Source organism: Neovison vison, chromosome 1 (genome assembly GCF_020171115.1).
Source record: "Neovison vison isolate M4711 chromosome 1, ASM_NN_V1, whole genome shotgun sequence".
Lineage (NCBI taxonomy): Eukaryota > Metazoa > Chordata > Mammalia > Carnivora > Mustelidae > Neogale > Neogale vison.
Genome location: NC_058091.1, coordinates 174,255,134 through 174,271,715, shown reverse-complemented (window position 1 = coordinate 174,271,715; position 16,582 = coordinate 174,255,134). Strand labels below are relative to the sequence as shown.

Genomic DNA, 16,582 nt, shown 5'->3' with positions numbered 1-16,582 from the left:
AAGGTAGGGTGTGTAAAATAATTAATTTGTAAAAGCAATTGAAAAACTTAGCTATATAAATAACTACAGATAAATAAATAAAACATTGGTTATAAAGAGAAGGAATTTTTTATAAACAAAAGAAAAATTGAAAAATTTGATTAAGAAGGTAGAAGCTGCTCTGTTAGTACATTAACACAAAGAAACATCACCTATTCTTCCAAAAGCTTCTAGTGCTGCCCTCACAATCTTCTCTCCCGCTTCCACTGAATCTGGAGGAAAGGAAAATTAGCACAAAACATCAGTACTATCCCTCTCAAATAACTCCTAAATTCTGGATCAGAGCACATGACAGACACTATTCACTCAACAGAATTCATTTCCCCCAAAACAAATATATATTGCAGGCACATAACAAATTGAAATCTAGATGATCTAATGTTACAAAGGAAATGCAGCCCCTAAAACAACTATTTAACCTGCCAAAAAGAAAAAAAAAAAAAAAAATGGAGAGGGGAATAAAAAAATTTTTGGCCAATACTATCTAAAACAACACTGTCTCATACAAATTTCTGTGAGGATGGAAATGTCTTATTTCTGTAGTAATACTGTAGCCACTATCCACATGTGGCTACTGAGCCCTTGAAATGTGGCCAGTACGACAAACAAAGTGACTATTTAATTGTTTAATTTGTATTTAATTTTCAATAGTCACAGAGGCACTCCCTCTACAAGATGCAAATCAGAATTGAGAAGGGAGGCCGGGGGTACATGTTTAATTTGAAAAAGCAGGCTCAAAGCTCAATAACTACATATGGAAACAAACCTACTATTTGTACATCACTAAATACAAAAAGCAAAGCTCAACAAAATAGAGTGGCTTTCTTCTTTTCTGCTCATCAGCCTAGGGGGAGAGCTCACGTCCCCAGAGTTGTGTGTCAAATGACCAGGTATCAACATCCCACTGTCTCTCTCTATATTCTCTGCAATCTCTGTGGAGGAGCCAGGAAATAGATTCCCTTCCCTGAGATCCACAGAGATCTGCCAAAAGAGGAACCCCGCTCAAGAAGGGAGAAGTAGGAGAAGCCTGCATATGCAGGCAAATCTTGGGAGCAGAGTACGGATAAGAGACCTTTGAGCGGTGAGAACCGGACAAGGCCATCCACAGTTTTCTTCACATGCAGGTGCCCAGTCCTTGCCATGGATATGCAAGCCTCTAATTCTTTGTGTGAAAACCCTTCACACTTGGAAATCTGCAGGGCCTTGTTTTCCTACCTGCATCTTGACTGATTGATATTGTTTGTATACCAACACTACGGGAAGAGGCAAGGGAAAGAGTCTGGAATTTTTCTCATTATAAAATAGATTTTTTTAAACTCCAGAATTTAAAAAAAAAAAGTTGAAAACATTTTTGTAGATCCTCAGTGAGAAAAGAAGACACTAAAATATCTGTCTCATTACTCCATAGAACACTTAAAACAAATCATATCCTATTTCCCTTCCTTTAAAATTTCAAAATCAAGAGACTGACAATCTAATTTTACCTCTGGCTAATAAAAACAATCTAATTTACAGAAAAGTCAATAAGCACTCGTTTTTTAAAGTAAATCTGTTCAAGAAGGGTCCTTACAGATACTATTAGACTCAATACATCAAATGCTGTTTTCCTGGTGGCTTTAATGCCTAACTTTGACTCTTACGTTTTTATAAAGGAAAGAAAGTCACATATAGTAATGATTACTTGTGCAAAATGGAACTTAGTGTTTGGATACCAGAAAGGAGGCATTTTTCTTCTGATGCTACATTACCACAAGAATTTTCCTAAAACAATTCTTAAAAGAAGAATCTAATGTCATTCTGTAGAAATAACCTAAAACCTTTTAGCTAAAACGGGTCTTTCAAAACAAAAGCATATTCCTATCCACATCATTAATAATTTACTGATTTTATCATGTGCTTATTAATAAAAATGTTAAATGAACAATATGCTGAAAGTTAAGACTCATGAAATAATCTACATCAAAGCTTTTTAAAAGCCTCATATATTATATAAAATAGATAGCCAAACAGATGTGGCTGGCTCAGAGAAAATCTAATCTCATAATCACACTGGAATGATGAGACATTTGCCCAATGATTATTAATGTGAGCAACAGCGTGAATTGAAGGAAAAGGCAAAAAACAGCATGGCGCTTTCAAATACCATACCATAGTTGGCCACGGCTTTTCCACCTTTACTTCTTATTTCTTCAACAACCTTATCAGCAGCGGCTAAGGAGCCTTTACTCAATCCCTTCATGTCCCCTCCTAAGTCATTCACTGCAATGCAAAAACAAACAAGAACTCATTTTTAAACCTCAAAATACGAACTGGAAATAAAATGCCACTTTGAGTGTATCTCTTCTGTCACCTCCTCCATTCCTTCCCACTCTACCCCTGTCTTCTGTAACATGCCAAGAGATAACATACTTTCAACCATGCTTCTTTGTTTCTAGAGAGAGAGATAAAGCAGCAAAAATATTTAAACGCAGGTTCAGCTCATGAGATTTTAAACTTTGCAATGCTTTTCCTTTTTTGAAAAGAAAAAGAAAATGATTCAACCCACTTTGAGCAAAAAAGAATACTCATAAAACATACTGTATCAGAGTCTACCATGAAAGAAGTAAACATTTGTTAAAAGAGATCAGAAACATATACAGAAGTCGTAAGTGTTCAGCCTCTAATTGGTATCATGACTCCACTGTTTGGTGTTTAACAACTGACCATACTTACCGCATTAAGATCTCGCTGTATCCAACTGTACAAACACTGATCAAGCATTTACTATTTGTAAGGAAACTGCACTACTGGGGCGCCTGGGTGGCTCAGTGGGTTAAAGCCTCTGCCTACACCTCAGGTCATGATCCCAGCATCCTGGGATTGAGCCCGGAATCGGACTCTCTGCTCAGCGGGGAGCCTGCTTCCCCCCACCCCTCTCTCTCTGCCTGCTCTCTGCCTACTTGTGATCTCTGTCAATAAATAAAATCTTAAAAAAAAAAAGAAAACTGTACTACAGAGGGACACTAAAATGTAGGAGGATGGCACTGGTCCTTAAAGGCTTTCTCATCTACTGAACATTGAGTATGGGTTGGCTAGAGTAATACAAAATTTGCAACAAGTACATAAAGACCAACAGAACTAAATAATGGGGACAAATAAAGTTAGTGTACGTCCCAATTTAAGGTAAAATTTACAAAATAACATGCTAAAACTACTAAGAAGATCCAAAGATCAATTCCAAATCACTTGAAAAATAAATAAATAAAAACGCTTCAGACAAATAATTTACATTGCAAAATGAACATTTTTTTTAAGATTTTATTTATTTACTTGACAGAGATCACAAGTAGGCAGAGAGGCAGGCAGAGACAGAGAGAGGAGGAAGCAGGCTCCCCACTGAGCAGAGAGCCTGATGAGGGGCTCAATCCCAGGACTCTGAGATCATGGTCTGAGCCAAAGGCAGAGGCTTAACCCACTGAGCCACCCAGGCACCTGCAAAATGAACATTTTGTAATAACATAATTACATAAGTTTAGAGGAACAACAATAAAAAATTAATCAAGAAATGGCAGGGTAATATACTAAAATTTAAAGCCGTTTAATATTACCAAACTGATGTTTGCCACATCTGGGGTAAAAAACAAGATTTTTTTTTTCTTTTAAAGAATCTCTCTCTCTCTCTCTCTCTCTCTCTTTTTATTCAGGTGTTGGCTGGATGGGGTTGGGTGGTTGAAGATAAGGGAATGAGGCAGGGAAAAAGCCAATGCCAAACCATACTGAACATCTGCTACGTCAAATGTGTTTTCACATAACTTTCTTAAGGAAAAGGGTTTTTCAGAAGGTGGACTGAAATATATTTTTCTACCAGTGTAGAAAAATTATTTTCTTACTGCAAATAAAAACTGGTATAAAGACACAAAGTAATGGAAAGAGGCTTACATTATTGCTCAAGAGATGAAAAAAGATTCTCAACACTAAACTCCTCTTAATTGTTCATTTCTATGCAATACTCAAATGACAGGAAACAACTAGTAAAAAGAAATAGCAGGAGTTTAAGACTCACAGCTAACAGTCTTGTAAGAGCCTTTTTAAGTAAGGCAAAGTTCAAAAGCAATTGGCAAACAGGATATTTGGAAAGAATTACTCCATTGTGCAATCGAACACTACCCTCAAGTGGAAATTGTTCAAAGTGCAACCAAACAGGTAAGCACTGAAACTTGTGTAAGTAACTGCCTGAGATCAGAGCCATGCAGCTAAACAGCATCAGAACAGACTTATTCAAGACAAGGCTCCACATCAGAGTGTACTCAGTGAACACTGATCCCATTCATTCTGCCACTGTCACCAGACCTAAATCTCAGGGTGAAAGCCTGGGAGAGCAACAATGGGAAAAGATCGTTTTGCAATTACACGCAAAGAGAAACCTACCCGTACTATGTGACACTGTTACCATTAAACGGATGGCTAAAATTCTAAGGAAAAATAATAATCAAAAAGAGTTTTAAAATACCATTTGTACCTCATACTGGTATATGTATACTTGACATTTTCAAAGTACCACTGGGTACACTGCAGCCTTTGATCTCCACAGAGCTTTTGAAATGTTGGCAGAACAGCTGTTTCCAGTTTCACAGATGAGAAAGTCGGGAAGGGGTAGGGAACGTGCCAGAGGAGCCAAGGCTGTAGGAAATGGCAAATCCAGACTAGAACCTACACCTACCACAAAGCCACTCTGTTCCTCTAACACTGGAAGCAAGTTTCTTTTATCCAAAACAGAACACAATTTTTTCCACTAAACCAAAAGGGAACAACAGAGTTGCCATACTCTTTGCACTGTTAGGCTAGAAGATACACTCACTCTCCATCAGAAAGCTTCTCCAGAGCGGCCATCAGTGTTTCTAAATATGTGAAGGGCCACAAAGTGCAGTGGTAGTTTAGAAAGCAGGGTCTTAAATTAGGCTCCTGTACCTGATTTTCTTTGAACAACAAGATGGCATCAAAGGTGTCCTTACTGAGAGAAGAAATGGAAAATGAGAAACTGATCATCCCGAGTTCAGTCGTTGGACCTCTTCTCCTGCTCATCTGTACTCACTACCCAGGTGATGTAATTCAGTCTCCTGGCTTTGGATACCATCTATAAACCGAGAATATTCAGATTGATGTTGTTGCAACCTGTCCCCCAACGACAGAGTCTTGTAGGCCACTGTCTACTGAGTATCTCCTTCTGAAAGTCTAGCAGGAACATCTCCTCCCTCCCCATCTGACCCTCCTGTGGTCTTTCCCTATCTCAGTAAACGGCCTCTCAATATTCCTCCTTTCCTCCCAACCCACATTGCAAACTCCGCCCTATCTACCTTCAAAATATACCTAGAATTTAACCTCTTTGCCCCACCTCCACCCCTACGACCTATTTAAATCACCACTATCTCTTCTGTGGATTATTGCAGTAACTTGATAGGACTCTCTGCTTTCTCTGCTTTAATGGAAAAATCATTAAGATGCCCAAGGAGAGTTAATGGTACGAAAGCCCCAGCGACCTCACCATCCTTCCCCACCTGCATTCTTGCTCCCCCACAGTTATTCTCTACACAGCAATCAGAACCATCCACTTAGAGCTTAAATCAGGTCAGGCTGTTGCTCTATTTACACTCACCAATGGCTCCCCATCTCCAACAGGGTAAAAGCTGGTCCGGGCTCAGAGCTAAAGGATCTTCTGCAATCTGGCTCTCCGCAACCTCTCTGTTCTCATCTCCCGGTCTTGTCCCCTTTGATGACCTTGCTCCAGCTGCACTGGCCCTCTGACTGACCCTGAACACAAGTGAGCCTACTCCTGACCCAAGACTGATGCACTCACTAGCTGGGCCCCCGTCACAGGCTCCTGGGCCCCACATCTCAGTGGCACAATCCCTCCCTGCCCACAGGTCCCTCCTCAGAGTTCTCTTCCAGGCCATTCACTCAGATTCTTTCTCCACAAAATTCTTAGTTAGCTGACAGAGTTTTACATAAGTATTTACTGTGCTTCCCCAAAGCTCCCCCCTCCAAACTAGAATGTAAGCTCTGTGAAAACAGGGACCCCATCTAGTCTATCCCCCACTCTATTCCTTCGGCTCCTAGAACAGGCTTGCTACATGACAAGCACCCAGTAAATAACTGTTGGATGAATAAAGGAGTCTATGTGATGGTATCTACTAACTGTATAAAGAATTTTTAATTTTTCTATCATTTAAAAATTATAAACAACCCGGGGCTATAGTAAAGCTATCTTTAAAAGGTTGCCTCCCATCACCTGGGTTTGTGAAAGTCCTAAGAAGCATCTGGGGAAGGTGTGGGCATTGTATGTATAGCTCATTTATCATAAGCTGGAATCCACACGTGCCTTCTTGCGATTCTTCTCCATGTGACATATAACCCATTCACTTAATCAGCATGTATGTCCTTTTTTCCCATTTATTTATTTATTTATTTATTCATCCATTTAATTTAAATTCCAGTTAGTTGGCATACAGCACAATATTGGTTTCAGGAGAAGAGTTCATCACTTACACACAACACCCAGTGCCCATCACCACAAGTGCCCTCCTTAATACCTATCCCCCATCTAGCCCATCCCCCACCCACCTTCTTCCATCGCCTCTCACTTTCTTCTCCATAGTTGAGTCTCTCATGATTTATTTCCCTCTCTTTCTCCCTCTCCTACATTCGTCCATTTTCTTTCTTAAATTCCACATGAATGGAATCACCTGTTACTTGTCCTTCTCTGATTGACTCATTTCACTGAGCACAGCATGCTCCCGCTCCATCCACATCACTGCAAATGGCAAGATGCCATTCTTTTTGATGGCTGGGTAGTATTCCTCTGTGTGTGTGTGTGTGTGTGTGTGTGTGTGTATCTGTGTGTGTCTGTGTATGTCTTTGTTATCCACTCATCACTCGATGGGCATGTGGGCTGTTCCCATAGTTTGGCTATTGTTGATAATGCTGCTCTAAACATCAGGGTGCATGTACTCCTTCGAATATGTATTTCTGTATTCTTTGGGTAAATACCTACGGGTGCAATTGCCGGATGGTATGGTAGCCCTATTTTCAGCTTGGTGAGGAACTCCCGTATCATTCCCCAGAGTGGCTGCACCAGCTTCAGCGTGTATGTCTTAAGTGATTGCTAAGCAAAGCACTGAGTTTACACTGGAGAGAATACATCAGTGCCTAAGGGAGACCCTTTTCTTTAAGGATCTAAAATAGAAACACGTTATATATAAGGAGGCTAGGATGCCCTTGCGTGAGCAAGACCTCAGGCTCACGTGGACATTCCAGGTCCTAAGCAAAGGGTCTCACACACGGCAGGCAGTCCCTACCATTGGTGCCATTCTTTTCCCTTTACAAAGGCCTTTAGTATTCTTTGTTTTTGTTTTTTTAAGATTTTACTTATTTATCTGACAGAGAGAGAGAAAACAAGAGAGGGAACACAAGCAAGGGAAGTAGGAAAGGGAGAAGCAGGACCCCTGCCAAGCAGGGGCTCAAGCCCAGGACCCCGGCACCACGACCAGAACTATAGGCACAGCCCAACAGCTGAGCCACCCAGGTGCCCCAGGCCTTTAGTTGTTTGTTTGGTTTTTTTTAATTTTATAAACATATAATGTGTCATTAGCCCCAGGGGTACAGGTCTGTGAGTCACCAGGTTTACACAATTCACAGCACTCACCATAGCACATACCCTCCCCAATGTCCACAATCCCACCACCCTCTCCCAACCCTCCTCCCCCAAGCAATCCTCAGTTTGTTTTGTGAGATTAAGAGTCTCTGATGGTTTGTCACCCTCCCAATCCCATCTTGTTTCATTTATTCTTTTCCTACCCCCCAAACCCCCCACGTTGCATCTCCACTTCCTCATATCAGGGAGATCATATGATAGTTGTCTTACTCCGACTGACTTATTTCACTAAGCAAAATACCCTCTAGTTCCATCGACATCGTCGAAAATGGCAAGATTTCATTTCTTTTGATGGCTGCATAGTATTCCGGTGGGTATATATGCCACTTCTTCTTTATCCATTCATCTGTTGATGGACATCTAGGTTCTTTCCATAGTTTGGCTATTGTGGACATTGCTGCTATAAACATTCGGGTGCACGTGCCCCTTTGGATCACTACGTTTGTATCTTTAGGGTAAATACCGAGTAGTGCAATTGCTGGGTTATAGGGTAGTTCTATTTTCAACATTTTGAGGAACCTCCATGCTATTTTCCAGGGTGGCTGCACCAGCTTGCATTCCCACCAACAGTGTAGGAGGGTTCCCCTTTCTCCGCATCCTCGCCAGCGGGGATTTTCTGACTTGTTAATTTTAGCCATTCTGACTGGTGTGAGGTGGTATCTCATTGTGGGTTTGTTTTGTATTGCCCTGATGCCGAGTGATGTGGAGCATTTTTCATGTGTCTGTTAGGCCTTTAGTTTTTGATGTCACTTAATCCCCACCATAATTCTCAAAGTTTGATAAGGTGGCTACTAAGGTGTAAGAGATCACATGGTTGGGCAGCATAGCCAGGACTGGAAGCCCAACCTGACTTGGAAGGCAGTGTTTTTCCCACCACCGTTCCCTTCAGCTGTGAGGATCACACAGGGCTTGGAAACACAGACTCTGTCATCAGGCCCTGGGAACCTAAGAGTCTTCTTTACCAGCCACTGTGTAACTGCAGCACAGGCAAGCAATCACGCCCATCTTAAAGGATTGTGATTTCAATGACCGAAGGTGCTCCTTCTCCAGTTCAAGAACTGAAAAAGGTTCTGCCTTTCTAATGAACCTCAAGAGAGGTTCTTCCTGCTGAGTCATCTTTCTGCTCATGCCCTCAAGAGAAAACTTAAGACTCGGAGTCCTGCCTATGGCTCCTGAGAAAAGTCCAAAAAATTCCAGTGCCAACATTCACAGGCATGTAAAACCATCTCCTGTAAGATGTAATTTAGACAACACTGAACATCCCTTGTTGTAACCAGTTCTTATACACAGACTGCAATCTCCCACAATTCTTTCTATTATGGGATATAAAACACAGCAATCATATTAACATGAAGTCAGAGAGTAATCTTTGTGATGCTTGGCCAAGGGACTTCCTCTGGCCAATGAAACGGGAGTGGCAGTGGCAAGCTAAGAAGAGACTTAGGAGCCATCATGGATCCACTGGTTTCCTCCCTCCGTCCCAAGAGCAACAATGTCCCAGACAGAAGCTGCTCCTTTAGCTGGGATCCTGCAATTAGGAAGACACTGAGAGCAGAGACACAGCTGACTGGACGCTAAAAGGCCACAAAAGCATGAAATAATTCTTTACTATTATCAGACATTGAGATTTGTTTGTTAACCCAGCATAACCCAGCATAAGGAGACTTACATGAGAAACAAACTACTCTACCCTTTTGGTCTTACTTCTTAAGGAACTCGGAGCTAGTCATAAAATTAGGAGGAATCACTTTTTCATAGACAAGATACTCTGATGTCATACCCTCCCAGGTTTATTTATTCCTCTACTTTTTCTTACTCATGTAAAAAATACACTGGGCAGAACAAAAATTAACAAAGAAGAAACAGTAGTGTGTATAATGCAAGCTAGAAACAGGTATCTGAAAAGCTAAAACTAGGGGGTAGCAGTGGCCAGGGAGGAACACAACTTGCAGCTGGTCTACAAAGTTCACAGGTAGGTCACAGAAAAAAAGCAGTAGAAAAAAATCCACCAAAAGCTAAGCCATTTCAACAGACTGACTTTCCCCTTAGCCAAATGAAATCTGGCTCTTCAGCCAAGTATGACAAATGATTGTGCAAGCCCTTAACCAAACGAAATCTGGCTCTTCAGCCTAGTACAACAAATGATTTTGCAAGACACAGTACCTGTCCTGCCGGACTTCACCAGCACTTGCTGCAATGACAAAATAAAAAGACATGCAAGACCTCTTTCTCTTTTTGTTAGAATTTTAAAGCTCTTGTTCCGAATTTAATAAACTCAACAGTAAGAGATCAATACAGGAAAAATGACCCACATGAACAGACGATGTTGTGAAGTTTTTACAAAATAAGTTTATAAACTAAGATTATATCTTAATCCCACACAAAAAAAGGAATTTATTTGACCAATCTCAAAAGACACACCTGTCCCCACCCCAACCCCCTCCAAGAAGAGTCTATGTCAAACAACAAAAAAAGTCCAGTGAACAAAGTACCTTCTCTGCACAAGGAAATAGTCTAGGTCCTTTAGGAGATACAGAAGATAAAACAGAGTCCTTACCCAAACAGAACTGAGCAGAAAAAAAAGGTAACTAAATCAAAAGTTATAGGGTAAAAAAATTAAGCAGCAGCAACAGAAATAAGAGAAAAAACATTTATTTAAGAAATAAATGGGACTATGGACCTTGACAATGAAGTATCTTGCGAAAATCTGGCAACGGAGCCCACGCCCTCTGGCTAAATACCAAAATAACAAAACTGGTGCTTGCCACAAGGAGCAGAGATATGCCTTTAAACAAGGAACATCCAAAGATTCTATGTCCCTTACATAAAGATAAGCTACATATCCACCTGAGGGAGAAGAGTATAATTAAATGTCCTGCTTGCATGTTCTTTCTCTAGAAAACCAGGGTGCCTGCTTATCCTTTTGTTATACATGTCTCCAAACACAAATTGGGGGAAATTTATCTCTCTCTGTGCCTTAGTAAGAGGTAGAAAAACAGTCATTATTAAGCCCTTGTGGGCCAACAATTTTACCTCAACAAAGAGACTAGTAAATACTAGGCCCTATTGTCTGCTCTACCTATGTATCCTGCACTGAGCACTCGTTCAATTACTGTCCACCAAGGCTGGGCGGCAGACAAATCCACTCCCGCGTGCATACCACATCATGCCAGACCAAAACATTTAAATTATTAAAACCTCGCACCTTGTGATCCTTCAATGCAGCGTCTTCCAACTGATGACCATAATAAAATTCATTCAACTGTCCCTTCAACGAAAACTTTAAAAATTTGTTGGTAAAAACTTCCCGAGGAAATATTTTGATGAAAGAGATTTAAAAAGAAACGAAAAAAGAAAAAAGAAACATACTTTGGATTTCCTGACTCCAAACTTCTTATTTTTATCAATATATTTATACTTAAAGGGATTCATTCTGCATCAGCCTTCTTCTGTCTCAAAAAATTACAGCTCACAGTTTACCAAATTCAAGACTTTCCTTCTGTACAATGAATGGGTGACCACCTTATCAATTCTGTTCAGCTTCAGACTCTGCAGAACTAGTCTACTTTAAAAAAGTAAATTAGATGGCGCGCCTGGGTGGCTCAGTGGGTTAAAGCCTCTGCCTTCGGATCAGGTTGTGATCTCAGGGTCCTGGGATCAAGCCCCGCATCAGGCTCGCTGCTCAGCGGGGAGCCTGCTTCCTCCTCTCTCTCTGCTTGCCTCTCCGCCTACTTGTGATCTCTGTCAAATAAATAAATAAAATCTTTAAAAACAAAAAAAAAGTAAATTAGAAAGTCAGCCTCAAGGAGGAATACTTTTACCAGCAGAAGAAATAATGAGGATGAAATCTGACATTGACAAATGATTTCACGTAAAGACAAAGGTGACTGACTTGTGAGGACGGTACTCTCAATCCCAGCTACTCGTTAAAAAGAAAATTTTATCAACTTACCAACAACGGATGCTCCTCTTTTTGCAAAAGCCAGGGCATAAGATCGGCCCAGTCCTAAAAAAAAAAAAAAAAAGGCATCAAGAGAGTTAAACAAATGTTAGCAATTTTGGGGTCCATTCAAATCAACCCCTATTTTAAAGTAACCGGCAAGGGGCGCCTGGGTGGCTCAGTGGGTTAAGCCTCTGCCCTTTGGCTCAGATCATGATCTCAGTGTCCTGGGATCCAGCCCCGCATTGGGCTCTCTGCTCAGAGGAGAGCCTGCTTTCTCCACCCGCCCCCCCACCCCCGTCTCTGCCTGCCTCTCTGCCTACTTGTGATCTGTCAAATAAATAAATAAATAATCTTTAAAGTAAGTGGCCAGCAATTAACTACATTATAATGATAGGATCTCTCCCCATCTAGCTCACCCTCTTCTACTTACAGAGGTCAGAAAGCTTAAAACTGTATTTTCCACCTATTCTGCCCACCATTTCCCAACCTCCTACCCCGATGCTAGGAGGCTCCAAGGTTCCACCATTAAAGGCATTTCCACTTCTGGAAGGTGGAAATGAGCCAAGTTAGCTTACGGTGACTTCTGGCTGTCACCACTGGTTAAGGAGCTGCTTTCTTGAAATCTTCCCAGGTATTAAGAAACAGTGTGTGTAGTTCTTGATTGAGCTCCCTCTTGATCAAGCTCCAGCTGGCAGCTTCCACTCTTTAGACCCTTGGTACTGTGTGGCTATTTGGACTGTAGCAGTTCCAACAGCAGCCCCCGAGTTAGGAATTCCCTCCTGAACCAGTTACGATGGTTCCACAAGTCATTGCAAGACAAAATGTCGAACACCCAACTGCCTGTAGTAGTTTTGTTTTGTTTTTTTAATTTTTTAATTTTATTTTTTCAAGTAGACTCCATGCCCAACATGGGGCTTGAACTCATGACCCTGAGATTACAAGTCACATGCTCCACCCACTGAGCCAGCCAGGCATCCCCTAAATACCTGTATTAAATCCTTACCTGCTTCAAATATCTAGTGATTTCTATACCCTGTACCAAACCTTGGCTACACAATTACCAAACACAAAAAATAAGAGTCGCTGGTAGAGAGAGTGACCTAATTTAATAAGAGAATTGTCTCAACTTAAAATCAAGTTATAGAGTTCTCTCAAAAGATAATGTAAATGATGTTCCTTTATCATCAAGGCCTGTATAAACTATACACAAATCTGCATATAAAGTGAAAAGTGAGAGTCTCTTTTCCCTCCAACCCCACTAACTCATTAACAGATTAGGAAGGACCCTTGCATAGTGTTTATATAAACATTATTTAATACTTTATGTCCATTAGTCTGCCTCTCCAATTAAACTAGAACGCCCTTGATGGCTGAGACTGAATATGTCACGCTTTTGTATTTCCCACACAACCCAGCACAGCTTCAGAGTCAAAGGCACAAAAAGTTAAATCCAAGAGTCTCCATTTCGTCATAATCTCTTAATTCCCTCATGTCTTCTTAATTCTTAATTCTCTTCTCACCCACACCTAAATTCACTGCCACACTTCTTCATTTCTCCCTTTTTTTATTTGACCTTAATTTCTTTAACACTGTCAAATCTCAGTTGACTCTTAACTCAAACTGCTCATTTAGGGTTAGGTAGTTTACACTCCCTAAATTAACAACAAAGCCCGTGAAAATAGCTCCCTAGACTATTTCCCTTTCCAGCTTTACTCAGAATCTCCAGCTACTCACACACTTTTCACTAGTTCCAGATGCAACATCTGTGCTCTCAAAACCCTCTGAAATTCAAAATGACTGGACTTCCTTCCTTCTTCCATGGCCCAAATCCTCAACTTTCAACAGTTACATTCCCAACAACCACTTCAGTCAATCAATAAATGGCTATTATACCCTGTTATTCCCCTGTTATACCACCAACCATGGCAAAATACTCCAGCTGAAGTACTGTGCTTGGCTTGATAAGCACAGAGAATTGTGTGGACAATTCTGTAACTCTCCTTCCAGGTCTCCCAATAAACTAATCTGTATTTCAAGCAAAACAACAGCACCTAAATAGTGCAGATATATATATATATTTTTTTCTTTTTAAGATTTTATTTATTGACTTGAGAGACAGAGCACAAGCAAGGTAAGCAGCAGAGGGAGAGGGAGAAGTAGGCTCCCTGCTAAGCAGGGAGTCCGACTCAGTCCCAGGACCCTGGTATCATAACCAAAGCCAAAGGCTGACACCCAGGTACCCTGATAAATTTCTCTTATCTGTAGAATAGGAGTGGGTTGGAGTCAGACTAATTCTCAAATCAGGCCCTGCAGGCATTCATGGATACCCTCCTGGGATGTTCAGCACTGACTCAGTTATATGGGTATGAATGTCTAAATGAGAAACCCAAGACCTCAAGGACAAGTCTCCGTGATAGGAATGCAACTTGATCTCTGTCTCCGTTTTTCAATGATGACCTAGGACAGTCTCAACTTCACTACGAAATTATTTATCTCCCTCAGATCAACAAGAGTTGGTGACCATACCATAATCCAGGCAAGGGAAAGTCTGCAGGGCTCTATAAACAGGAGGTACTAAGTCCATTATTACCTACTCACAACTCATTAATGATTCACAAGGATCAGTTTAGGAGGTTGCAATGTGCATTTACTTAGTGAAATAGAAAATTTTAGAGGGTACTTCATTTACCATGTATCATGTCATGAATGGTGTATTGGGTGTCCTGGGTCATGGTGCAAAACGTATTTCAAACTGCAAATCACTCTATTTAAACAGGCTTACAACACTCAATGCATCACTTAATTATTTCCATCAAAGGCTAAGTGTAAACAAAATGCTCTCCAGGAGCACCTGGGTGGCTGATCTCCCCTCAGGTCTCAATCTCAGGGTTCATCAGCTCAAGTCCAGCACTGGGCTCCAAGCTCGGGACGGAGCCTACTTTAAAAAAAAAAAAAAAGAAAGAAAGAAAGAAAGAAAGGTTTCTCAAAAACATATGATCATTTTAGGATGAATATAGCTATGGGTATAAAATTCTTGGCCACCAATTAAGACTAAAAGCATCTTGGGAATGGGGGCATTAGAATCTATCAACAAAGACGTGAAGATACAAATGGATTAACTGACAATTCCACTGTTGTGACTTTTAATACACAATTTAAATTAATTACATATTAGGTCTATTGTAGATAGAAGGTACCAGCCGTGGGAATCAAAGGCAAAGAAGGTCAAGATCCCAACACCTGGGGGTTAGAGCGGTCACCCGCTGGTGGGAAATAGCATAAAATCACAGGACAGACCACCACCATGGGTATGAGCGGTTTTCCTCTTTTTTTTTTTTTTTTCCCTCCTTCAAGAATAGGGTTTTTCCGCCTAACAAATCTCCATTCTGATCTGGCCCACTCCAGAAATATGCCCCCGCCCCCGCCAAGTTTCTGTTGTTCCTATCCCACGCCCACCCTAACACCTGCCTGACTCCCGCAGGCATTCTGAGTTTACAACTCGCACCAAGAGCCCAGTCTGTCCACTACAGTGTTTGGCTAGATAAGCACACAAACTCCAACGAGAGGACACTCCCCAGACACCCCTCTCTAAAGAAGAACCTCTCATGGGCTTAGAACCATGTCAAAGAGGAAGAGAAAAACTGCACAGCTGACTTTTCCCAAAGGCAAGGGGCTGCCATCCCTTCTCCTCTCGGGGTGACTCCTGTCGCGCCCGGCTTTTCCACAGCCTTCCGAGGACTCGACAAGAGGCCTCACACAGGCGAGAAGAGAGGCGACCCAGCATCAGTGAGAACTTTTATCGAGTCCTGACCACCGCAGCGCAGCCCGGCCTCTCTCTCTCTTGCAGGACCCCCGGGGGCCTTGGGAAGCTGCACGGGACTCTGTGACTTGGGGGGTGGGGGTGGGGGGTTCTGGACTCAACGCCGGCCAGGCCCACCTCTCCCTCCTCGGCAGAGTCGGCACCTCGAGAACGGCCGTTACCCGCCCTCCCACCCGGCCCACCGGTCCCCTGGCTGGTTCTTCATGCCGCCTTCACCCGCCCCCCCCACCGCCGCCGCATCACCGCCCGCAGCCCCGGCGCCGGGACTGCAGCTGCGGCTGCGCGTGGAGCCCGGGACGAGAAGGGGGACTACGGGCGCCACAGCTAGGCGGGCGTCCGCTCTCCGGCTTTCGCGTGCTCACCTCCCCCCGCGCCGGTGACCAGTACCACCCGCCCGTCGAAACGCAGCTGCGAGGCCATGAGTCCAGCCTGCTGCGACACAGACACACAAGCCGAATCGCTGCAGCTCCCCCTGCGACACGCCGAGGAAAAATGGAATGGAAGGGGAGGGATGGGAGTGACCTGAGGGCTTCAGGGAAGGAAAAGGACGCACTTCCAAGTGCGCCTGCGCGGGAATCCCTTGGAACTCTGGGAAATGTAGTCCAGTGGGAAATGTAGTCCTGGGCCTCGGAGAGCCTTTTTAAGAGGTTTGACTTCAAAGGGCCACTTTCGCTGTTAGAAGTAATGGGATCCTCGAGGACCTGTGTGGTAAATGGCTGACAGGGCACCAAAAGTACATCCATTCTCCTATCATTTTGTCATTCATTCAACAAGTGTTTTCGGGACTTAGGCGCTACCCTAGAGAAATAAGACGCAGCCCCTATTTTTAAATAACTTTCAGGCATAGACCCGAAGGAAAAAAAGGCACCCCTTACCAATGAGTAAAGATTTGTTAGAATGTAACCCCTGAATCTCGTGCGAAAATCATCCAAGAACTGTTAAAAACAGAGTCGTGAACCCTCACACTGACCTCCCAATAGAATCTCTGGGGACCAAAAAAAAAAAAGAGGCTTCTAACAAGTGCTTCTAAATGATCTTTGCTTTTGAATATTGAGAAAAGTCATATGTTGTATTTCATTCATTTAACAATTAT

The 16,582-nt window shown here is 42.2% G+C and overlaps 1 protein-coding gene and 1 non-coding gene across 2 annotated transcripts in view; both read right to left on the bottom strand.

Annotated features, from left to right (window-relative positions):
- Positions 1 to 16,026, bottom strand: part of HSD17B4 (hydroxysteroid 17-beta dehydrogenase 4) — a 90,537-nt gene extending 74,511 nt beyond the window's left edge. The window contains exons 1-4 of the mRNA XM_044263463.1: positions 15,852 to 16,026; positions 11,679 to 11,732; positions 2,188 to 2,298; positions 192 to 251 (exon numbers count right to left, since the gene is read on the bottom strand). Coding sequence (XP_044119398.1) covers positions 192 to 251; positions 2,188 to 2,298; positions 11,679 to 11,732; positions 15,852 to 15,909 — 283 coding nt within the window. The 5' untranslated portion in view covers positions 15,910 to 16,026. The remainder of the gene's footprint in view (positions 1 to 191; positions 252 to 2,187; positions 2,299 to 11,678; positions 11,733 to 15,851) is intronic.
- TRNAT-UGU lies at positions 12,570 to 12,642 on the bottom strand. The gene has a single exon. It is a non-coding gene; the product is annotated as a tRNA-Thr (tRNA).
- Positions 16,027 to 16,582: the final 556 nt, after the last annotated feature.